This window comes from Aedes aegypti, chromosome 1 (genome assembly GCF_002204515.2).
Source record: "Aedes aegypti strain LVP_AGWG chromosome 1, AaegL5.0 Primary Assembly, whole genome shotgun sequence".
NCBI lineage: Eukaryota > Metazoa > Arthropoda > Insecta > Diptera > Culicidae > Aedes > Aedes aegypti.
The window spans coordinates 244,952,244-244,978,650 of record NC_035107.1 but is presented as its reverse complement, the minus strand read 5'-3'; the positions used below and the strand labels follow the sequence as shown (position 1 = coordinate 244,978,650).

The 26,407-nt window shown below is 39.5% G+C and overlaps 1 protein-coding gene across 3 annotated transcripts in view; it reads right to left on the bottom strand.

Moving 5' to 3' along the window:
- Nucleotides 1–26,407, bottom strand: part of LOC5566409 — a 718,065-nt gene that overhangs the window by 73,093 nt on the left and 618,565 nt on the right. For all 3 annotated transcript variants that reach the window (XR_002498600.1, XM_021837392.1, XM_021837393.1), the window contains exon 7: nt 720–951. Coding sequence is in view for 2 of the 3 variants with exons in the window: in XM_021837392.1 (XP_021693084.1) it covers nt 720–951 (232 nt within the window). In the remaining variant the exon portion in view is untranslated. The remainder of the gene's footprint in view (nt 1–719; nt 952–26,407) is intronic.

The following is a 26,407-nucleotide window of genomic DNA, read 5'->3' as shown; positions in this document are numbered from 1 at the left end:
TGTTTAATAAAGTTAGTTGTAGTTAGGCAGTAAAAACGTGATGAACATTTTTTAGAACTCTCCCTCGCGAGATTCTTAACTCCCGCACCAAATGTATCATGTAAAAAACGCTCGTAAGACCGGTAGTCTTCTACGGGCATGAGACGTGGACTATGCTCGAGGGGGACTTGCAAGCTCTTGGCGTTTTCGAACGCCGAGTGCTAAAGACGATCTTTGGCGGCGTGGCAGGAGAACGGCGTGTGAACGAAGAATGAACCACGAGCTCGCTCAACTTTACGGCGAACCCAGTATCGTGAAGGTAGCTAAAGCTGGAAAGATACGCTGGGCAGGGGATGTTGCAACGAACAACAACCCTGTAAAGATGGTGTTCGCTACGAATCCGGTCGGAACAAGAAGGAGTTGGGCGCAGCGAGCTAGGTGGATTGACCAGGTGCACCAGGACCTGGAGAGCGTGGGTCGCAGTCGAGGATGGAGAGAAGCGGCCATGAACCGAGTGAATTGGCGCAATGTTGTTGGCGAGGTTTTATCAAGCTAATTGATGTAAAACCAAATAAATAAATAATAATTGATTGCTCTTTTAAGACTCTCCTGAGTCCTGAGATGAATTCTGTGCGATAACGTATACCTGACATCACAATACAAATAAAGTTCAACTTACATACATATCATACCCCAACAATACTATCACAATCTCACGCATCCCTAAATTTTCGACTTACCCCTCGCGGGAACCGGATCCCGTTGTGGTACCCCCAGCTCCAGTTCCGAGTACCGCTCGTACAGCGTTCCGATGGTGGCCGTACATCGCAGCACCAGGGTTCCACTACCGCTGCCCCCGCCACCCATCTGGACCCCGGCAAAGTGCGAACTCTGCAGATGGATTCGCAACGAGATGGCCGTGGTCACGAGACTGTCCGTCGTGGTTCGCGTCGTCTGATCCGGGGTGAAAATCTGAAAAGAAAAAATACGGGAGAAAACAAACTGTGAACGAACGTTTCGAAGCAGAAAGAGGGGGATCGGAGGAAAATGACTTGTGTTGGGTTACATAAATATTTCATTTTCATGACGGGTGGAAAGGGCTTTTTCTCAACGGCCGGCGTCGGCAGATCATCCAACAAATGGCGCGTTGGAAGAAGGAAAGTCCCAAACGGCACAGATTGCCTGCTGAAGGGAACGAATTAAATACATTTTTCATGTTGTGAACTGTCCTCCTGCTTGGCGGAGTTTTTCGTTTTTGGGGTTGTGTATTGGGGATTGGTTTTGTCTCCGTTCAGTGGGTTGGAGGTCGGGATTTCACAGAGGATGAGGACCACTTCATGCGTTGAATGGTTTATATTTTAGCACTGCGTCAGGAGAAATAGAAACAGATTTTTTGTTTTGGCTGGTAAGGGATTTTTGTCTGTCAAATTGAGTGATGTTCATTTCTGGGTCAGTTTTTGCTGGATTTTTTTCTGTCTTTATCTACTTTTATGTGTTTTTTCTAAGACTTTATTCAATTCAATTCTGTTGAATTGAAAACTTTCTTCGAAAAAATGGAAATGATGCAGTTGATGTTTAATATGTATTCATGAGCAAAAAGTTATTTTTTAAAAGTTGTCCAAGTAACTTCTCTCTAAATTTCTTCAGAAATATTTATTGTTATTTCTCCAAGATTGTTTCTTTATCTAAGTATATACCTTGATGGCTACATAGCCGGGCGTATTATAGAACTTCATCTTCGTCGGTTTTGGGCGTACTTCTCCAGTTGCCCCGAACATTAAGGATCGTCAGGTCCTCTTCCACTACGTACAGCCAGCGAATACGTGGTATTCAACAAAATCGCAGTTTTTTTCTTTTGCTTCCAACTCGTTTTAAACATCGGCTTAATTTTATCGCATTATTTTCAGAATCCTCCGTAAACCTAGCACAAAAAACACCCGACGTCGCCTCACATCTTTTTGGAAACAATTAACACTTGGCTCTTTGAAATTTCTAAACAAAGCAAACAAAAGTCGACAAACATCGAGGCGAGTGTTGAACGACAAAACAATGCCCCATTATTCGCACAAACGCAACTCTCCATTGTTCGGCAATCACAATGCGCTACCTGCTGGGGGGCTTTTATCCTCCCGGTTTCGTTCTCCACTCAACGTTTGTAACTCGTTTGTGAACGTTTCAGACCGAAGTACTTGAGATTGACGACAAACTTAGACTCACTCGATGGCGCACATCGCTTCTGGCGGCGGCAGCAGCAGCAACAGGGACACAATCCATTTTCATAACGGAATGGAACCGGAGCATAGTCTTACGCAAAGCGATATCTGCACACACACTTTCACTGCTGGTTGGGGCGGCGTTTTCATACAACCCTCTTCCACAAACTTCTCAAGCAATGATGCCAGCCAGGATGGAAGACATTTGGAAGATTTTTTTTTTCAAATTAATGAAGTTAAACAATTTGAAATTAAATTATTTGTCTTCATTTTTCAGGTTCAAAAATTAAGAGCTCACTAATACAGGAACTTTTTCCAGGAATTCCTCCGCGGATGCAACATAATGAATTAAGTTTTTTTTTTTAATTTATCAAAGAATTCCTGCACATATTCTTATATGTATTGGTCTTGGGATTCCTACAAAGGTAACTTCTGAAATAGATGGATATATAATAGACCTGTTCATATTTTAAAAAATGCCTGGAAATCTACCGGTCAAGCAGTATTCGGAATTCCCATGCCAACAACAATGTCTGGTCAAATTTTCAGCTCATTTGATAAAGATTTCAGTATGCTTCAAGTTGAAAATTTGTTTTTGGGCTTATTTCAAGGTTTGAAAAATCATAACTAGCATGTGGAAAATCAAAACCACTTGCTATTACCACTATTTGAAAGCTAATTCTATTCTGTTAAAGTTTCTCGAACACACTAATAAGATTAAATTGAGTTTTAACATTGTTTGATCCAAATTTGTACTCCGCAGTACCCAGAAATTACAGTTTTCTCAATATACATGGTATATAAAACACCCATTGGCATTATTTTTTCAGGCCCTAGTCAAAGGGAATAAAACAAAATACATTTCTGAATTTATTGACCATCAAAAGACTACATGTTTTTTAAGGCAATAAATTACAATAAATGCCCAAAGATCGAGCACCGCGTCGCAACCTGATGATAATCAAATCATGCATGACACATGTACGAATGAATTTAACAAGTTAGCATTGCTTTTTCTTTCCGAGTGATGATTGTTTTGATCGCATTTCACTGATCATTTTTTTTTTTTTTTCAAAATCATCCACAACCGACTACGACAAAACGACTATCCCAGATCACTGATCAATCGCCTCATCAACCAAAGCCAAGTAAATCAACCCACCGTAACTCCACCCACGAATGACGAAAAACAATACCGATCGATCGTCAACATAGGTCCTCTTACCAGGACAATCCAACGGACACTTAAAACCGATTATCCGGAAATCGTAATCTGTCCGAAACAACGAAAAACTGTCAAGTCAATCATACCAGGAGTGAAGGACAAGGTAGAGATCAACCAACGATCAAACGTGATATATAAAATACCATGCGGAGACTGTGAAGCAAGCTATGTAGGTATGACATCATGCCGACTGAAAGATCGGGTGTCCGGCCACCGATCGACAATCAACAAAGTTAGAGAATTGCGAGAAGCAGGGAAGGACGCGACGGACTACGAGATGGAAAGGCTACGGGAGAGAACAGCACTACTGGATCATTGCATCACCAACAACCACCAATTTCTACTAGACAGGGTACAAGTATTGGATTCCACTAGCAAGAAACAAAATTTAGCCATATTAGAGTCATGCCACATCTTGAACACACCACACACTGTCAACAAGCGTACCGATACCGATAACTTGAGCGGCACGTACGCTGGTGTGTTACACACTGCCAAAACGATACAACACACAACACGTAGAACAACAGAAAGAGATAACACACAATAGTATTATAGCTATAACGACACACAAATGAAATTGATACCTGGCGCGAAAGTGACGGTAGTGAATTATCGTAGGAGGTACAACAAAATTCAACCGGTAGATTTAAAACGAGCGTAGAAGAAGGGAACTCGAAACACGTGAGTTTCTTAACACCTCCTTCACAAACTGATACCCTATTATCATGTGTTTCGTTATAGTTATGGTCCGACGTACAATTATGTTTAAGACATACATGAAACGAGTGAACGGAGTGATCGTTGTCTGTAAGATTGTGTTTATGTTAATGTTTTATGCTTCGTACTAATTGTTCATTTGTAGATCCTTTGAAAAAGGCACAATAAATGTGACCGAAACGTCAGGTGTAGAACGGAAATCCGTTTATGATCCCTAGAGACTGAAAGCCGAAAACTCCAAAAACAAATGCTGTTTATACAACTGATTTCAGCTGAACAAACTATTACTCAGCTGCCAATGTTACTTGGGTAATCGTTATGGGAAATGGAAGAGGAATTACTTTAACCTACCTACGGTGTTCGGGTCAATAGGTCCCAAAACGCACTTTCAAAGCGCCACAACTTTTGTTTTTAGTTCCTATTGTTATAAAATTTGGTGACTTTAAATTTTTTGTGGAAAATAAGAGCTTCACGTTTGAAATTTTTTTGTAGGACAATTCTGAAGGGCTGGACAAAAAAAGTTACGTTTAAGGTGTTCGGGTCATATTGACCCGAATTTGATAACGAACGGCTACGAAACCGTTTTTTCACAAATATAAATATTTTTGTACTCAAAATTATCATCAAGGCTTATTTTTTTTGAATATGGATAAAAATCTTGGTTTGGATGGACTTGGACGCTCAGAACCAGTTCCAAAGGGACCAAGGTTTGGCCATTTTTGCAAGAGCATTCGTAAGAGCAAAATGAATTTGTTGTGAATTGTGAAACATAGTTCTTCTTCTTCTTCTTTCTGCCGATACGTTCCCACTGCGACAGAGCCTGCTTCTCACAAGGGAGGGTCACGATAGCGTCCCCCGGGGTTTTCATCCGGACTATTTTTGTTTGATTCTACATGTCAAAATATGGAAAAATCCAAAGCCTTCGGGTGATGGGCCAGTGGTGTAGCCAGGAGGGCTCTCAAAGGGGCAATTTTTTGCATATCGAATATTAATGTAAAATTTTCTTATATATTTGATCATGCCTGTACTCGTCATGAACGGGACGCTGCTTCCCCATATGTATGTTCTAGTTTCAGAGCCCTCCGGTCGGTTTCCAGTCCATACAGCAATCGACTATCCAAATATCAAAGCATTTGCAGGGAACATTTCGAAGAAAGCTTTGAAGATTTTTTAGGATGAGGTTGTGTGGCCGGATTTAGTTGGAAGAGAAAATGTCCTTCTGTTGGTCGATTCCTGGACCTCCAATAAAGATGATGACCTTTATAAATCGACAGTCCCCAAAAACGTAAAATTTATCAAACGCTTGATTCCAGCTAAATGTACTGGTATCGTGCAACCGGCCGATGTGTACTTCTTCCGTCCATATAAAATTTTCGTCCGGTTTTTGACAGACACACTACTGATAGCTAAGGACAACGTCAATATTTGGCACAGTGACTATTTTCTGCGAATTAAATCTTTTGCACACTATCAGTTTAGTGCCAAACGGTTTGAAAATCTCATACGTTTTGCTTATTTTAAATGCGGTTATATTGTAAATCATCCAGGGCCATTCGATACTCCTATTGATTATTGCTGCGAAAGAACCAGCCAAGGGCTGAAAGTCTCGATAATAAAGACAATTCATTCATTCAGAAGCAGACTGCAAACAAACTGCGTTTATCAGATGTGCAAATTGTGAAAAAGTATTCTGCATTGATCATACACTGATAAAACGACTACACACGTTCTGTAAATGAATAAACAGTCTGAAACATTGGTTTGATTTTAAATAAATGTGGCACCAGCATTCTCTTGTTTTATTTAAGAACCCGTATCTCCATATTTGCTCCATGCTAAATATAGCCCTTAAAAGCCCTTTCTGTCTACACCACTGGAGAAAATATCTGGCTCTCCTTCTTTTTTCTTGGTATAGGTGGAATAGCGTGAACTGGTCAGAAATCGATACTAAATAATATTATGTTATTATGAAATTGTACTCCCGAGTTTTCACCCTGACTACGCCCTTGGTGTAGTAAATATGCATTATTCATAAAGATTAATATGCCTTCTCCTTGTTTCTACTACAATCAGCATCAAAATTATTTATTTTGTTGGATTAGAAAATTGTACATTAATATTCGATATGCAAAAAATTGCCCCTTTGAGAGCCTCTCCTGGCTACACCACTGGCCCATCACCCGAAAGGCTTTGGATTTTTCCATATTTTGACATGTAGAATCAAACAAAAATAGTCCGGATGAAAACCCCGGGGGACGCTATCGTGACCCTACCTTGTTAGACTGATTGATTTCGCCGCCTCCAAAAACATGGCCTCCCGTATCGGTACACCTAGAGATCACCCCAACAAACTGAATCGCAAATCGACCACGTTTTGATTGATGGAAGACACTTCTCGGACATTATCGACGTCAGAATTTATCGCGGCGCAAACATCGATTCGGACCACTACCTAGAGACGGTTAAAGTGCGCCAACGACTCTCCGTTGTGAACAACGGAGTACCGTTGTGTACCGTTGTGCCACGGTACAATCTGGAACGACTCAAGCTACCCGAAGTCTTTACGCGCAAAGCCTTGAAGCAGCGTTGCCGGAACAGGGAGAGCTCACCGAAGCCCCTCTTGAGGACTGCTGGAGTAGTCTCAAAGCAGTCATAAACAACGTAGCGGAAGGTGCCATTGGGTTCGTGCAAGCAAATCGACGGAACGGTTGGTTTGACGAGGAGTGTCAGACGGTTTTGGACGAGAAGAATGCAGCGCGGGCGATGATGCTGCAGCGAGGCACCCGTCAAAACGTGGAACGATACAAACATAAGCGAAGACAGCAAACCCATCTATTCCGGGATAAAAAGCGCCGCCTGGAAGAGTTGGAGTGCGAAGAGATAGAGCAGCTGTATCGTTCTCAAGAAACACGAAAGTTCTACAAGAAACTAAATGCATCCCGTAAAGACTTTGTGCCGCGAGCCGAAATGTGCCGGGATAAGGATGGAGGTATCTTGACGGACGAACGTGAGGTGATTGAAATGTGGAAGCAGCACTACGATGAACATCTAAACGACGCACAGGAGGAATGGCTTCATCAGTACGGCGGATGAGGGAGACGTGTCAACTCCCACAATAGGCGAAGCTAAGGATGCTATCAAACAGCTCAAGAACAACAAAGCAGCTGGAAAGGATGGTATTGGAGTGGAACTTATTAAAATGGGCCCGGACAGGTTGGCCACTTGTCTGCACCGATTGATAGCCAGGATCTGGGATACAGAACAGCTACCGGAGTAGTGGAAGGAAGGAATAATATACCCAATATACAATATGAGTGACAAGTTAGAATGTGAGAACTATCGAGCGATCACCATTCTTAATGCAGCCTATAAAGTGCTTTCCCAGATCATCTTCCGCCGTCTATCGCCACTGGCAAGCAGATTTGTGGGAAGTTATCAAGCCGGTTTTGTGGACGGGCGATCGACGACAGACCAAATCTTTATGGTGCAGCAGATCCTCCAAAAGTGTCGCGAATATTAAGTCCCTACGCACCACCTATTCATCGATTTTAAAGCGGCCTTTGATACCATCGACCGCGAAGAGCTATGGAAGATTATGGACGAGAATGGTTTTCCCTGGAAACTGACTAGACTGATCAAAGCAACGATGGATAGTGTACAGTGCTGTGTGAAGATATCGGGTACATTATCGGACCCTTTTGAAACACGCAACGGACTTCGACAAGGCGATGGTCTTTCCTGCCTCCTGTTTAATATTGCGCTAGAAGGTGTTATGAAACGGGCGGGCTTCAACATGCGGGGCACGATCTTCAATAAATCCAGCCAGTTCATCTGCTTTGCTGACGACGTAGAGATTGCCGGAAGAACGTTCCAGGTGGTTTCTGAACAGTATACCAGGCTGAAACGTGAAGCAGATCCAGTTGGATTGAAGGTAAATACGTCGAAGACGAAATATCTGCTGGCTGGAGGAACCGAGCGCGATAGAGCTCGCATAGGCAGACTCGTGACGATCGATGGGGATAAGTTCGAGGTGGTGGACGAATTTGTCTACCTCGGATCATTGATAACGTCGGATAACAACTGCAGCAGAGAAATTCGAAGACGTATCATTGCCGGAAGTCGTGCTTACTACGGAGTCCACAAGACTTTGTGGTCTGGTAAACTTCACTTCCGTACTAAGTGTACCATGTACAAGACGCTAATAAGACCGGTAGTCCTCTACGGGCATGAGACGTGGACAATGCTCGAAGAGGATCTGCAAGCGCTAGGAGTTTTTGAACGACGTGTGCTTAGGACGATCTTCGGCAGAGTATGTGAGAACGGCGTATGGAGGAGAAGAATGAACCACGAGCTTGCGCAACTCTACGGTGAACCCAGTATCACGAAAGTCGCCAAAGCTGGACGGGTACGATGGGCGGGACACGTTGTGAGAATGCCGGACAACAATCCCGCAAAAATGGTGTTCAACTCAAATCCGGCCGGTACAAGACGAAGGGGAGCGCAACGAGCTAGGTGGTTTGACCAAGTGGAGCAGGATCTTGGAAGTGTGGGGCGATCGAGGAATTGGAGGTTAGCAGCCATGGACCGAGTTAGTTGGCGTAACATTGTGGCGCAGGTCATGTCTTGAATAACGAAGACCCAGCAAAACTTAAACTAACTAAACTTACAGAAATTCTCTAGTGAATTCTTGTAGGAATACTATGCAGCCCATTAAGCGCTCCTTCAAGAATTCACTCGGGAATGTCTCTACGTTGAATCTACGCCGAATTCTTCTCCACTGGGCTCGGTCCTGAACCAATCGCTTCCAGTCACCCTAAACGTTAAGTAGCATTAAGTCCTTCACCCTCAAAAAGCCAACGTGTGTGCGACTACCACGATGTCGACGGTCTCGTACGGATTCTCTTCTAACTTAGTACTTAGTAGTACTTAGTATGAGTATTATTTGTGCTTGTCATTTTTCCGGCAGCGTGACCATATTTTAAATAACCGAACATTGTTTAAGAATATATAGCATTTCCCTATCATCTCCTACTTTTTCAGAAATTATTTTAGAGTTTTTCCTCTTTTTCCAATAATTTCCTATTTTGAAGTAAAATAAATTGATTGGAAGACATTCCTACGCGCAATTAGAAGACACAGAAATAAATCACCTGGCATCCCGGATCCGAAGCAACAGCCTGAACTTGATGAACTTCGCATCGTTCGGAGAAAATGAAGGGGGGCATCGCCTTTGCTAATTAATCAAAGGATGTGCCTGTCGGAGTCCCCCCCCCTCCTACAAAAACTGGAAAGTAGGTAACATCGTCGGAACGAGCTAACTTCATAAGTGCATCCAACACAAGCCTTGTGTGCCATCCTATGCTCTTGTCTCTTGTCGTGCGGTGGAAAGTTATTCAATAAAGAGCTTTACTCGGTGAACATGTCAACTTACCTCCTAACGACGACGACGACGACGAGCTTGGAAAGAGGGTGCTTGAAAATTAAATTCTTACGTATGCCGGCGGCGGGGCAAAAGTTCACCGAGGGTTGGATGTCAAAGGCACATAACCTGATCTGCTGCGTTCTTTCCCAACTTTTTGCAGCAGTGTTCCTGCGCCCAAAGCTTATTCAGGGAAAAAACTGCCAAACCGACCAAATTTGGAAATCGTCGACAGTTTTACCGCAACATCTTCCTCCGAATTCGGAAGATCCTGGCATGGCACCCAAAAGTGCTTTGAGCATTGAAACAATCAAAAAAGTTATCCAACAGAAGCATTTGTTTTTATTTTCTTTCCCGTCAACAATATCGGAAGTTGCAAACAGCTCGTTAGCCTCGGGCAGGAAGTCAAGTGTCGTAAAAAGTTGATTTTATGTTGACAAACTTTTAACAGTGCCACGTTTCTCTTGCCGCCGCCCACCTCCTCTCCCTCTTGCAGCTTCGGTTGATCCGGTCAAATGCGTTTGTTTGAGCATTGAAGATTTTTGTACGGTACAAGATTTTTTTTTCATGGGGATATGGTATTATTGTGATCGACTAACAGCAGAAGCGTTTCATATTGGTAATGGAAGTTTGAGGCTCATTAAATCGTACAAGGATCTTTCCTTAGTATAACTAAAATGTAAAATTACGAACTGCTCCAGCGATTTCTGAAATATTCTTTCAATTCCTTTAAGACTTTCCTAAGCCATTTTTTCAGAGAAATCTCATGATGGATTAACCAACGGAATTGATTCTTTCGGTGGTGTTATAGCAACAAAAATAAGACAGATTCCGGTTCTTTGAACGACGTGTATTTGGTGTTAACTTGGCTCAACGACGACAATGACGACGGCGTTAAAAAAAACTCCTGTCAATATAGTTCATACGGTAGTGTAGGTTTATACTGTACATAATAGAATAAGTTGTTTGCTGTCTTATGTGTCTAGGTTTATGTAATTCAATAGAAATGTAAGAAAAACTTACGTTTAGTGTCTTTTCTGTCTTCGTAAATTCATTCGGTGTTGGGAATGCTGTTTATGTCTGTTTTGGTCTGTTACTGACTGAAATCGTAAATGGCCTTCAGGAGATGCTAAGCTGTGACTGTGTAATAAGTTTCCAGTACGCTTTAGGATACAATTTAGATCAATTCACCAACCTATTCTGACGTACGACGTACTAATTTCGTCTTATTGGGAAAGCGGTACTGGCAACGTATCAGTGACTGTTGGAGGAATCACGAACTGGAATTACAGACTGTACACTAGACTTAGCAAATTCACAGACTTTTTAACTCGAATTCGTTAAAAGAAATGCTGAAATTATTTCAAGCCTCTAACTGTGTGCCGATTCATTGAATTCTGACGCTGACTTGCAGTTTTGATCGCAACTATCTATCTGTCTGACGTTTATCATCGTTTACTTCTTATGACTACTCACACTGACGACCAACACAGTGGCGCGCAGACGGCTGGGCGCTTGTCATGAGCCTCTGTACGTGCCATAAATCCTTTTGTTCTTTTGACTTTTACTGTGCGCCGTGTGTTGGTGCTGTCTCGCTCTCTCTCACTGGCAATTTGAAAACAGGGCGCACAGTAAAAGTCAAACGTTTTATAGCATGCATAAGCTCATTGACGACAAGGCTATCGAAAAGAGGTTTGTACATAAGAGGTGTTTGATGGTATGGTGCGTTGCAAGCGAAGTCGCGACAGGTGGCCCTCTATGAGCACGAAGCGTGGACGTTGAAAGAGGCAGACCTGAAAGCCTTCGGTATTTTAGAGCGTAAAGTGCTGCGAACAAAACTCGGTGGGAAACTCGAAAATTGTATGTGGCGCAAATGCATGCATCACGAGTTGTATCAAGATGCGAATATTATTAATCGTGTGAAATACGGCAGACATCAGTGGGCTGGTCATTTAGTGTGAATGTTGCAAGAAAGAATTAAGAAAATAATATTCAGCAGGGAACCAGGTAAATGTTGGCAACTTCGTGGAAGACCAGAATACCCTAGCTGTACGCTGTGGAAGGGGCAACTGGAGAAGTATCGCCCAAGGCCGACGAGGTGGAGCTCTACATTACGTCCGGAAATGGCGTGACTATACGCTGTAGCCAGCAAGGCATCAAGGTAGGTTATCCAAAAATTCCATTGTTTTCAGGAGTATGTACTTTTCAAAAGGCCTTAAAAAGCTTGATAAAGCATAAAAGACTCAAGTGCAGACATTGCAGAATTCGCTCTCATTCGCTCTTCAAGGACAACAAAAGTTTCTTATGGAACTTCTAGAGACATTTGTTTTATTTGTAAATTCATCAAAGAGGATTTAACTATCCTGTAATTTACCTCTAGACAAAATATTATAAACAATCTTTCATTGAACTAATGCCCATTTACTGTTCTTCCTATACGTTTGGTTCCTGATTTCCGAAAGTCCATCAGGAATTCCTCAACAAATTTTCAAAGTAACGCAAATGTTCTCCCTAAGATTTAAATTCATTAAAATCTTACGTTATGAATTTTACTACAATACAATGGAGTGTTCTTATTTTCGCGTTAAACTTCTACAGTGCCGAACTATAATCAATAATAGACACTTCAAAAATATTTGTTTGGAATTTCTAGAGGTAGGAAAATTAGGGCTTCTTTTTACATCAATATGTTCATAGCACGGAGTTCATACAAAATATTATCTAAGATTATAGTTACAAACACTTTCAGTAAACATAATTTTCTATTATAAAAGACGAAGAGCAATAATTGTTGTAGTAAATCCTTAAGGATCACTTTAGATTTTCTGTGAGGCACATTGTCTACAAGTATCAGAAATTTTACGCTTTAAGTTTTGAATTTTACGACAAGATTTTTTTTTTTTTTTTGAAAGATCGCAGCAAGCGGTGGCCGAGAACGGACGTTAAAAAAAAATCTTGCTGCTTTTTTTTCTCGCGCTTGTCAATTTTAATTTGACTGAAAAAATATTTTCGCTGGTTGTAACCTGGGAGGGAGGCACCGATACTACACACGAAATATAAGACAACTTTATTTTGAACTGCAAGATAACTCCTGCTTGCCAACAAGAATCAAGGCAGGCTTTGAGAAAATCGGTAGTTTCCTTTTGTTGTGCACCTTCGATCTTTCCTGACAAACATGAAAAAAGGGCCACAGTTTTCTATGTACTAAATATTCATTTTCATTAGAAAAAGTAGAACGATGCGTTTTTCAATGCTTTATGTTCAATCAGATTAAATGGTGCTCACGTGACATTACTTGCGTTATGTGCATGAATTGATTATCATTCGATTTTTATCACTTTTGAAGAAATGCGAAAATGTGTTTTAATCAGTTACGCGCTTTTTTCATGTTAGTCCAATGTTTGAGATCTGGGCTCACAGTGACAGTTCGTGACAGCGGAATCTCGGCTCACTATGACGTACAGAAATTTTGTATTGGTTTCTCCCTCCCAGGTTGTAACTTTAATCTCTAGCAAAGTGTTTTTGGTGCAAAATTTTGTTCGGAACGTGGATGAGTGGTAAAGTGGTTGTCGGAAAAGAATTATGTAGTGGTGTGCCGAAGTTTCGCTGTTCGGGGTAACACGAATTCTCGTACTGTAGCCGGAACAGTCGTTTTTACCTACTAATACCCGGTTGGAGGATCTGGTGAGTTTGTTCCATATTATTATTCGGAACTCAGTTTGCAATTGCAATAGTTAAATTTTGATAGATGCCACCGGAACGATTCGGTTTTTGTTGTTTATGTTTGTGATGTTGTGTATCTTCGATTCGCGATGACTGAATCAAGAGGTCCAAGCCTGAATGGATATCTGTTTTAAATATGACACAGTTTCCACATTTTTTTTCGTTTTTGTGTTTGGCGCGTCTGAATTTTGCGTTGTAATTCGACTCTTTTTCTCTCGTTCATTCGAAGTACGGTATATTTGATTGATTTACGCGCTTTGGCCTGTCGCATGTCGTGAAATTCGTCGTGCGTAGTTCGGGCGTTCTTTATTCTTTTTTTTGTCTTTGTCTTCGCGTTTTGCTTGTCAATTCAAACGCACCTGATAGTATCTGGTAATAAATTTCACGTATATTTTTATGAATCCGATGACCCTGGAGGGATCGGTTCTGCTTGTTACAGTTTTATGAGCAGAAAATCACAACCGGTTTCGAAGTGTAATCAACTAAACTGTAAATAAAACAATTGTTTCCTTCATTTGAATGCCGGCATTTGAATGATTAAATTATAAACATCTAATCACAAATGCTCTTGGTCCATCGCCAGCTTTTCAGGCGAATCCTGACCGGACCTAATAACCCTCCCAACCTCCATCTCCGTAGCACTTATGAGGGCGTCGCTGAGTCGGTGGCCTCTCATTAAGGCCGCACGGGACGTCATCATAATCATCCTATCCATTTGAAGAAGCAGATCTCAAGTACCACTCCATATATGGATGTGAAAAATTTATCACTATATTCTATATATGTGGTGCTCAATCGATTAAATTTTCAGCTTCATCGGTTCACTAAAACTCGAGATTTGCTTCGGCAAAGTTTTGATGATAATTGTTAGAGTGAGACAAAAGATAGGGAAAATAACACGGTCTCCCGTGTCCCCTTAAGTAAGTGTTGCATCAACATTTCCTTCCCTTATCCCAAGTTACGGTAAAGATGGGCGTGGCCAGGAATAGCAATATTAATGAATTTGGTATTGTTGTTTAAGATTGGATCAAGGTTTACTCCCCAGCCTTGTTCCTGAGAGCGGTCTAGATAAGATTATCAAATAACACATTAATATTGCTAGTATCCAATCTACGAAGTATACCGTAACTACGCTAACGCTAACGCTAATTTTACGACAAGATTTTCTCCGAATTAGCTGCAATTATTAAAACAAATTACCAACAGAACTCTTTTTACCCATTTTTTGTATGTTTTTCTCTAGAAATCTGATATGGAGTGATTCGTAGAAGCATTTGTAAAGTAATTCCTAAAAATATTGAGATATGCCTGGAGTAGTGTTTGAACCAAACATTGGAGAGTTCATAAATTCTATTCGTTATTTATGAAAGAAGCCTGAGATTACCATTCGTGATAAAAATGGAGTTATACAGGGTGATTACTATATCCTGTCAGTAAAATAAGTAATCATAGAAAAAAAAAATGGTTAAATGAATTTTAATCACCAGTGCATATCCAGTTTAGGACATCTATAACATTTGTCTATGCTTTACATAGATAACAAATTAATTTTTTTACCTCAATTTCCAGCCACAAGCATTGTTTCAGAAGCATTACAGTTAACACGCACGTTATTCAAAATCATATATTTTAACCAAAATATACATATTTTTTCGCTAAAATTTTCCATAATCAGTCTCATCTATTCCCTAGTAAGTCTAAAAGATTGTGGTAACATGCTGTTTCAATCAGGCAATTTTTTCAGCGAAGTCTAGTCAAAAATACATATTTGTGGAAAACGTGCGTGCCAGGTGTAATGCCTTCAAAACAACACATATGACTAAAAACTAAGGTAAATGAAAAAAGATTTAATCTTTACTTTGTCAAAACAAACTTTATATATGTGCAAAACAGGATGTACACCGGAAATTAAAAATCATACATACATTTTTTATCTACGAACATTTACTTTACTGACAGGAATTAGTAATCACCCTGTACAGTCAGGTCTCCTATTAGACACATGGTTGGGGGGCGTAATAGGAATCTACGTTATAGGAGACCCAGGGCTTATGGGATTTCATCACTTTGGGGGTGTTGTTGAATATCTCGTATGCCAAAAGAGATAGCACAGTACTGTCTTGAGCGAAGTTTTAGTGCTAAGAACGATCTACCTTGAGGAGTTGAGGATCATCCTTTTAGTTGAGAACTTTGCCGGTAGGGGCGTTTTTTCTGATTTGCACTATATGAACGATGAAGGATAAGAATGCAAAATTTTGGAACATATGATATCTCTACATCCTGATGTTTTGGAAGGTTGGTGTCTTCGGAAGAGTTGTTCAGTATCACAAGGGCTAACATTATTTGAGACGAAAGTTTCGAAATTTTCCACTAGACGGCGCTAGTGAGCAAATAATTTTTGTTTTGCGCATAGCTCAGTAGCCTGACCACTTAGAAAGATGGCGTCTTCGGCAAAAATGCTCAGAATCACAAGGGCTAACATTAATTGAGCCGAAAGTTTCGAAATTTTGCCACTAGACGGCACTAGTGAGCAAAGAATTTTTGTTTTGCGCATAGCTTAGTAGCCTGACCACTAGGGTGCCAATGAAAATCGATTTTTCGAATTTCAAAAAAAGGTAGGGCTCAAAAGTTTTGTCTCCTCGAAAAAAGTCCCCATGCAAAATTTGAGCTCAATCGGACTTCATTAAGTGGACCCCCAAAGCGGTCAAAGTTTGGCTTTTTTGACCCATGAAAAATCTCCAAAGGGGGGGTACATGAAATTTCCGAAATTGAAATTTTTTTTTTTGATGCCAGATGTCTTAGAAATGCATGAAACGTCGAGATCTGGTGTTATTTGGAAAAAAATTTTTTTTGAAAAAATCGACCTTTTGGGACTTAGTAAATTTTTGAGTTGGGGGAGAGAATTGAATTTGAAATGAACGATTTGAATTCAATTGCTGATAAATTCAAGGCAATAGTATTGAAACATATCCTATATGATTGTTGGCCACTGAAAGCATATGATATGTGATATTTCATTAGGGTGGTTCATTTACTTTCCATTAGGGTGGTCCTTTTTGTTAAAAAATAAAAAAAAAATAAAAAATAGAATTTTAATTGAATATTGAAGACAATAGTATTGGAACATCTCTCACATTATCGTAAGCCATTTTCTACATTTAATATGTGGTATTTTATTAGGGTGGTTCACTTATTTTCCATTCGGGTAGGCTTTTCTGTCGAAAAATCATAATTTGAATGGGATATTAAAAACAATAGTATTTTATCACCTCTTTCATCATCGTAGGGCATTTCCTTCATTAGATTCGTGATATTTTTGTTTAGAGAGGCTTTAAATTCCTCTGAATTCATGCGCCTCTAGTTCCGTTTGATATGCGACATCATCGTAGGATACTGTTAACATATTTCATTAGGGAGTTTCTCTTATTTTCCATTAGGGTGCATCATTTTTCGTATAGTTTGAAACCATGATTTCTCGAAAAAGTCTCGTCCACTTTCCTTAATTATGGTATCATTGTAAAAATTTCAACCTTAATATCTACAGACCGAAAGATTATGGTGTGGACTACTACATAATATTTGCGTAATGTTCCACGAAAAATGTAAAGGTAACTTAGTTAACAACAAAAGAGTTTTCTAGAAGGCCTCTCATTGTTAGAAAGGTCTTTTTGAAAAATTTTGCGTGATTTTCATTCGGAATGCAACACTTCACTAAGCTGAACCAGTTCGGAGTCCTCGTCTCATACAAAATCCGCTTGCTACTTCGTGATTTCAGATGCACTCATCTCAGAGATCAAGCATTGAGCCTCGTGACCTTTCCAATTTAGTTTTGCGAATTCCGAAGGAAATTCTACAGAAAATTCTGAAGGAAATTCTAGAGGAAATACCGAAGGAAATTCCAAAGGAAATTCCAACGGAAATTCCAGAGGGAATTACGAAGGAAATTCCAGTGGAAATTCCGAAGAAAATTCCAGTGGAAATTCCGAAAGAAATTCCAGAGAAAGTTCCGAAGGAAATTCCAGACGAAATATCTCAGGAAATTCCAGAGGAAATTTCGCAGGAAATTCTAGAGGAAATTCCGAAGGAAATTCCAGAGGAAATTCTGAAAGAAATTCTAGAGAAAATTCTGAAGGAAATTCCAGAGGAAATCCCGAAAGAAATTTCAGAGATAATTTCGAAGAATATTCTAGGGGAAATACGGAAACAAATTCCAAAGTAATTTCCGAATGAAATTCCAGAGGAAATTGCGAAGGAAATTCCAAAGGAAATTCCGAAGGTAATTCCAGAGGATATTCCGAAGGAAATTGTAGAGAAAATTCCGAAGGAAATTCCAGAGAAAATTCCGAAGGAAATACCGAAGAAAATTCCAGAGGAAACGAAAATTATAGAGGTACTTCCGAAGAAAATTCCGAAATAATTTCAAAGCTTCAAAAGAAATTCCAAATCAAATTCCGAATCAAATTTAGCATGAAGCTCCAAAAGGAATTCCGAAGAAAACTCCAGAAGATATTCCGAATCAAATTGCAAAGTAAATTTCGACGAAAATAACGTAGAAAATTCCAAATCAAATCTCGAAGGTAGCTCCAAACGAAATTCCAAAGCAAATCCCGAAAGAAATTTCAAAGCAAATTCAAAAGGAAATTCCAGAAAAATAAATCCGAATGGATTTTTGAAGGATGTTCCGAAGCAAATTCCAAAGAAAACTCGGACGAAAATTGCGCAGAAAATTCCAAATGAAATTCCGAAGCCAGCTCTAAAAGAAATTGCAAAGGAAATTCCATAAGAAATTTCAAAGGAACTTCCGAAGCGAATTCCAAAGGAAATTCCGAAAGCAATTCCAGAAGAAATTCCAAATGAAACGCCGAAGAAAATTTTGAAGAACTGAAGAAGGAAATTCTGAAAGTAATTCCAAAGAAATCCAAAATAACTTCCTGAAGCAACTTACTGAAAGTAATTCATGAAGAAATTCCAAAGGAAATTCTGAAGTAAATGAGGTATGAAGTTCCGAAGAATACAAAGAAATTTTAAAGGATACTCCTAAGAAAATTCCGAAAAAACAATACGAAGGAAATTCCAAAGTAAATTCCGCGAAAATTCAACGGAAATTCCGATGAAAATTACGTAAAACAGTCCAAAGGAAAAAATTCCTATCAATACTTTTAAATAAAATTTCGAAATCTCCATAGGAAATTCCAAAGGTTATTCCAAAAGAAATTCCGAGGAAACTCTATAGCAAATTTGGAAGTAAACTTCAAACGAAATTCCGAAAGAAATTTCAAAGAGAATTTATAGTAATAAAGGAATTCCTAAGAAAATTCTGAAGAAAATTTGATAAGTAGCCCCAAAGAAAACTGCAAAGGAATTTTAAAGGATACTCCTAAGGGAATTTCGACGGAAATTCCAAAGTTAATTCCGAAGGAAACTAAAAAAAATCCAACGGAATTTCCGAAGCAAATTTCAGAAGAAATTCTGACGAAAATTGCGTAGAAAATTCCAAAGGAAATTCCGAAAAAAAAACCCAAGGGAATTCTGAAGAAAAATCCGTGGAAAATTCCAAAGGAATTTCCGAAAACTCCATAGGAAATTCCATAAAAAAATTCAAAGCAAATTCCGAATGAAATTCAAAAAGGAATTTCTAAGGAAATTTCGAAGAAAAGATCACAGCTCCAAAAGAAATTTCAAAGGAAACTTCGATGGAAACTTTCGAAAATACAAGGGAAATCCCGAAAAAAATATTTAAAAAAATGAATAAAATTGCAAAAGAAGCACATTCCAAAGGACATTCCGACGACAATTCTGAAAAATATCCAAAGCATATTCAAAAGGGAATTTCCAAGGAAATTCCAAAGAAAATTCCAAAGCAAATCCCGAAGCAAATTGCAATGAAAAAAGGAAGTTAAATGGAAATTTCGTAGAAAATTTCTAAGGAATTTTCTATGGAATATCCAAAGCAAATTTGTAAGGAAATTCTCAAGAAAACTCTGTGGAAATTCCAAAGAAAATTGTAAAGGAAATTTCTAAGAATATTCCGCAGTAAATTTCAAAGGTCCAAAAGAAATCCCAAATGAAATTCCGAAGAAAGCTCCAAAGAAAATTTCGAAGGAATTTCCAAAGTAAATTCCAATGCTTTGAAAGAAATTCCAAATAATATTTCGAATACAATTCTGAAGGAAGCTCCAAAGATAATAACACAGGAAATTCCGAAACAAACTCTAGAAGAAATTCGGAAGGAAACTCCAAAGCAAATTTCGAAGGAAACTCAAAAAGAAACTCCGAAGCAAATTTCGAAGAAAATTCCAATGAAAAGTTCAGAATGAAATTCCGGAGGACACTTCATTGGAAATTTCGAAGGAAATACCACAGAAAATTCAAAAGGGCACTTCTAAAGGTACCGAAGAAAATTCCACAGGATATTCCGAAGCAAATTCAGGATAAATTTCCGATTTTGATAAAAATTCCGTAGAAAAAAAAGGAAATTTCGTAGAAAAGTCAAATGAAAATTTTTAAAAGGAATTTCGAAGGAAATTCCGATTAAAATTCAAAAGGAAACTCCAAAGAAAATTCCGTTGAAAACTCCAACGAAAAAAAATGGGGTGGGTAATGTCTTTTACATTACCGCGGGGTTGACGTAGAACTACGATGATAAATAATTTGATTTGTCATGTGTATGAATTTGTAAGTGTACTAGTTTTGTGTTGTTATTGATCGGATGAAGTTTTCAGAAGTTAACTCTTTCGGACTTATTTTGGTAGTCCTGAAAAGAACCATTTGTCGTTCTGTGGTTCCGAAAACCAGTGTTTGGTGTTCCAGGAATAATGCCAGATGATTGAATTTGTTTGTTTGGTCGTTGCTTCCTTGTGTTGATTGGTTGGGTGATCGGTTTCTGGCTCCAGCTGTAGTTCGCCAAACTCCTCCAGTAGATTAGATGTTTGATAGCTCGGGTGCTTCGATCGTTAGAATCGATAGAATCGGTCCAGTGCTTTGGTTTGTAGCAATATCCATTGCATGAGCATTTAGGCTCTGTACATTGATACTCATCAATATGCAGGCTTGGCCGCTATGATCCAGTATTTCACGCAGTTCGTCTCAAAGCGTCACTAATCGATGATTGCCTAAGCGCTGCAGCTCATTCCTCAAGTCAACCCTCTTGGGAGAATTGCTGCCTTTGGCGTGATGGAACTTGAAAAAAGTAGAGTTTGGCAAAAATAGTCCTTGCAGTGAAGTAGCCCGCGACAAACAAACATATACCAATTGCTGATCCTGGCTTTTGTCATAGTCGTACACGACCTCGGGGAAAGTTCCACCTTGCGACTTATGAACAGTAAAAGCACAGGCACTAACCATCGGGAACTGAATGCGTTTGCAGTTGATTATGCCGCACAGTTTGAAAGTAAAATAAAAATTCTCTATACAGGAGTGAAATTGGAATTTCAAAACCAAGAGCCTTACGTTGGCATGAAATATTTTGAACTCTTATAACTGTTTGCTGGTTTAACGAAATTCCTTGAATGGCACCGCAATTGAAAGACAAGACATCAAAGGGTCATATCGTCTACTTACTGAATCCCACATACCTGTCCAAATAGTTTAATAACTGTTTTAAAATAGAACGTTGATTATAAATAGGGGTGCTAGAGAAAATTTGACGTCATTTGCTTTCCATTCTCCGCTTGGATCGCATCTCAGCAGGCGACAGATCGGCTTGCTCTGACCGGGCGTGCTTCTCAGGCACAGACATCGATAGCGAAGGACCTCCCCGTTTGTCTTGCTTCGCTCAAATCAAACTGTCGAGCGAGCGAGAGAAGATGCCGTCCGAAGCTAAAGTCATCACTGCTGCTGCCGCCAAGAAGAAGGAGAAGAAAAAGAGCAAGCAGTCCACAGGAAAATTTGCGGTCGAACTGTGAACACGGTCGGGCAAGTCATTCTCGCTTTGTGCTTCACCGCTTGTTTGCGTTCACCCAGCCATCGTCATCGCCGCCATCATCAGATTTCGACTTAAGCCCGGTGATCCACTGTTACTGTTGTGCGCCATCCACGCCACGAAACTTTCGGTTCGTCGTATAAGCAAATAACTTGCTCAAATTTATACATTTGAGTTGAGGATTCCCCGTTTGACCATGGCAATCAACTGATAACATCCCGCAGTGTTATTTATCTGGAAGAGCATCAAAGCTAACAAAGCCATCGGCCCTTTTCAGGGCCATCAAATTAGTGGAAAAGAGTTAAAAGAGAAATATTTCCGACTTTATATATGACTTCTAATATTCCTAAATCAATTTCACAGCTTCATACAAAATTTCATTTCTCATGAATAATTTATGACTCAACCATTTTGAGACTGTAATCGCGGACACTGCTGCAGTGCCGTCGCGGTGATCAGAAATATTTATAATTTGCACGAAACCAAAACATGCGTGATTTTAATTTATTGTAAGCTGTTAAAATAATGTTGATATTTTTACTGTCCATACGAACGCGCATGTGAATTTTCCAAGATATGTAAGTCCCTAACCAAGACATCAACTTCATGTAACTTATCCTAGATTGGTCAATCAGAAGAAGGCGAAAATACGAAAGGGAGGAGCATCGTCTGCAATTCAAATTATGTAAAACATACTATCTTCGACAGATTCGGTTCATTTAAGGGACGAATGACCTTCGGATTAAAATCCCTCTGTAACAACAACAGGATTCGGTTCATTTCATTTACACTTTCGAGCTAGTAAGAACTTCTCGTGATAAACACAGTATAGCTAGTAATATTTCTTAATGTGCTTACCACATACTTGCTATAATCTCTCAATTCATTTCGTAGCATCATACAATATCTAATTTATCACGAATAATCGACAATACGACAATTTTAGGATGGTCCGAGAACGCTGCTGCAGTGCCGTCGGGATGCAATAACAGCATAATGGTCATCTTGTACATCCCTTGCCAAGACATCAATTTCATATAGCCTGTTTCTCAGATTAACGCAATAGACAACATGTAGAAAAATCAATTCAGATCATTAGTTGCTCATTACAATTGGTCAAGAAACAGTTTATTGAACAGTATTTAAAATCTGTCGCAATTTTGATACATTTTCCAATTTCCGTACTCGAGAGTTTTGGAAGCGGGGCCATGACTGGTCCTGGCTGGAAATATTCGTGGGGAGAAACTCAACCCTTTGCTGCAGGAATTTCATTAACAACTCTTTGGTAAAGCATAAATTTTCCGAAGAAAATTCTGCTAAAAGTGAACTTTTTCAAGACAACTCTCTTTGATTGGAATATTTATCAACAACTCTTTGTCAAGTAAAATCATCCTAAATAACTCTTTGCTCCATCCCCAAACCAAACCATTTCATTGAATTCATCAAGTACAAGAATATGAATGGTAAGGAGAAGCAGATGGTGTATATTTCGCTGACGTTACTTTCCAACAGGTCGCCGATTGGCGCTGACTACTAATCCGTCCACTGAATGTTTTTCAGTTGTTGCTTTCGCTTCGTTGCTCTCTGGTTCCGTTTGCTACTCGCACACTGCTGTGGCTTTCACGCGCTCTTCTTTGCTGCTCTGTTGCTTGATCCGTTCGTTATGCCGTTCGATTTGTGAATGAGCTGGGAGCAGAACAACCAGTGGTTTTATTTGCTCGAGCTCCGTTCACGGATGGCGAGTGGTGGGGTTCTCGCTTGGTTGTTTCGTCACTCCGTTCGCTACTCGCACGCGATTGGTTATTGCTTTCGCGCAATTTTCGTTGATGGTTCGATCAGTGATGTCACATACACAGATTTATCTCTAATTACACAGTTTTTTTCTTGTTCTTGCTTACAGATATCTGTGATCACAGATCACATAATTTTGAGTTCAAAAAGATTTTTAAGATTTTAGGATATAACACGAGTTTAGGACATGGATGTGGAAAGAAATGTCATTACTCTGTTTAATTTTCTAAAATTCGTAAGTATTTCAAATATTTCGAAACAATTGTGCATCTGTTTCTCACTTTTAGTAGAGTAAATTTAAATTTAAAATTGTTGACATGCCAAGAACACCCAACATGCGTTAGCAAATGTTCTTTTTGATCTAAAAAGTTGAAATTTTAAATTTTTGTGCAACACAGATTTTTACCAAGATTTTTGTAGGTGGGCTACAGATAAAAAAGATTTTTTCAACTCAAAACACAGATGAGATTCGAAAAAATGTGGCAACACTGGGTGTGATTCTTCGCTGAGAAAAAAAACTGCAACTCTTTTGATCTTTCAAGCAAAATTACCAACTTTGATAAACCATATCTCAGTTATTTATGGACCGATTTGAATGAAATTTTAACAGAATATCAGACATAACTTAAATTTTAACATATATTATTGAGTGATTTTTCCAATCACACGTTGAAAAGCAGTAACGGTTTGACTAAAGCGAATTTTTTGACGATTTTTTTATAATTGACATAACTAAACATATTGAAGGAATAGCTTCATGGTATCTTCAGCAAAGTTGTAGATTTTGAAGAGATGAATATGTTTGCTGAAGACAGTTTTTGTGTAAGGCTGTCAGATTTTAAAATAAAAAGTTATGAATTTTTCGTCGAAAATTACAGTTTAGTCAAACCGTTATTACTTATAAACTTGTGATTGGAAAAATTATTCAAAAATATATGTTAAAACTCAAGTTACATCTGAAGTTCTGTGAAAGTTTCATTCGAAAATATTTCCATAAATAACTGAGATCTAACTTACCAAAGTTGGTCATTTTGTATGGAAAATTGAAAAAGTTTCAAATGCATGTGAATAAGTTGGGGCCTTCCTTAGCCGAGTGGTTAGAGTCCGCGGCTACAAAGCAAAGCCATGCTGAAGGTGTCTGGGTTCGATTCCCGGTCGGTTCAGGATCTTTTCGTAATGGAAATTTTCTTGACTTCCCTGGGCATAGAGTATAATCGTACCTGCCACACGATATACGAATGCAAAAATGGAAACTTTGGCAAAGAAAGCTCTCAGTTAATAACTGTGGAAGTGTCATAAGAACACTAAGCTGAGAAGCAGGCTCTGTCCCAGTGAGGACGTTAATGCCAAGAAGAAGAAGAAGAATAAGAAGATGTGAATAAGTTCTCAGTTTATTCGACAAACCAGCTAAATATTTCATGGGTGCACAACAGCAACAGGGTAGCGGATCACAGGGATTTAGTTGAAATCTGGAAACGTAGCTCAATTTTGAAATCTTGAGCGATTTCACAAACCAGATTCTGGATTAACAGCTCAGCAGGCTTCTAGCAGCGAGGTACTTCTCGCTAAGCAAGAGCTCTTACCAGCTCGAAAGCGGAAATGGAATGAAACTGAATCCAACGAAGCAGGGCCGTACATTTTCATTTCATTGAAAGCATTTTCAGTCCCCAACTGACTGACTCAAGCTTGCCTTTCAGTTGAAACTCTACTGTTTCGTTTCAATCCGACGAAGCTTTCCTTTCATCGCAGCAAGCGTAGTCTCTCATCTCTTGCGTGCTGCTTATGCGTCGCGCGTCATAAATCGGAGCCTCACCGCAGCGAGCTGGTATTTCAATCGGTAGTCTCTAACTTTAGGAGCTGATTAATTCAAATGAACGACGTGTTGGCCCGTATAGTATCTCTATCTTAATTAATTACTCAACAAGTTACATAATTACACTGCAAAAAATAGGTAAAATGCAATTTGAAACATTTTGATGGATTTCAATGAAATTAAATGAAACGAAATTCTTATTCTTTCATTTCACCTTTCTTGTTCGTTGCTTTCAATTCGGATAACGAAACGAATGAGTGTGGAACGAAAAACGAAGCGACGCAGTTGTTCGTCACCATCGAGACGACACAACCAAGCCTTCGTGTTTCACAAAATGCTTTCGAAAATGCACAGCCCTGCAACGAAGGCAGCATGTTTTATAACCTGGGAATAGCAGATGATGCTCCTCCCTTTTGTGCTCTTCGCTTTCTGATCGACCAATCTGGGAAATGGGTATGTGCCAATAATGTGTTGGGTTTGGAATTACTTGAAAATTGCGGAGAATACTGATACGTGAGAAATTGGTCGAACATGAATTGTTGGAATGATTGACATTCCCCAAATATTAAATACGAGCTATTGATAATTAATAGTTTTCTTTATTATGACGGTAAATTTCGGATCCATGGGTGCCAAAATTATTACAATTGTTCAATGAGAATGTCTTATCAAAAGCATTCTAAATATGTCGCAATTTTGTTACATGTGATAATTTTCCTAATCAAAGTGTTCCCATGAAATATGGAACATAAAAGGCACTGTTGGAAAAGCCACTCTATTTTACAATCGTTGTGAAATGTTGAGCGCTCACCCCGACGGCACTGCAGCAGCGTCCGCGAGTACAATCTCAAATGGTTGAGTCATAAATTATTCATGACAAATGAAATTTTGTATGAAGCCGTGAAATTGATTTAGGAATATTAGAAGTTATAAATAAAGTCGGAAATATTTCTCTTTTAACTCTTTTCCACAAACTTGATGGCTCTGAAAAGAACCGATGGCTTTGTTAGCTTCGATGTTGTTACGGATAAATGACACTGCTCGGACCAGCAAAACTCAGGGGGCTTCTGGTATTTGCTCCTAACGGGATTGTTTCTTGACCACCAAAGATGATTTCATCACGAGTCGAAATTTTGAAGCGCGAGTCAACAGCTCCTCGGCCAATGAAATTTGCGGCGGCGATGACTGGGTGAACGCAAACAAGCGGTGAACCACAAAGCGAGAATGACTCGCCCGACCGTGTTCACAGTTCGACCGCAAATTCACCTGTGGACTGCTTCCTCTTCTTCTTCTAGACGGCGGCAACGGTGATGGATTTAGCTTCGGACGGCATCTTCTCTCGCTCGCTCGACAGTTTGATTTGAGCGAAGCAAGACAAACGGGGGCGTCCTTCGCTATCGATGTCTGTGCCTGAGAAGCACGCCTGGTCAGAGCAAGCCGATCTGTCGCCTGCTGTGATGCGAGCCAATCGGAGAGTGAAAAGCAAATGACGTCAAATTTTCTCTAGCACCCCTATTTATAGATTTGCTTGAAATCAACCGTCTATTTTAAAACAGTTATTAAACTATTTGGACAGGTATGTGGGATTCAGTAAGTGAACGAC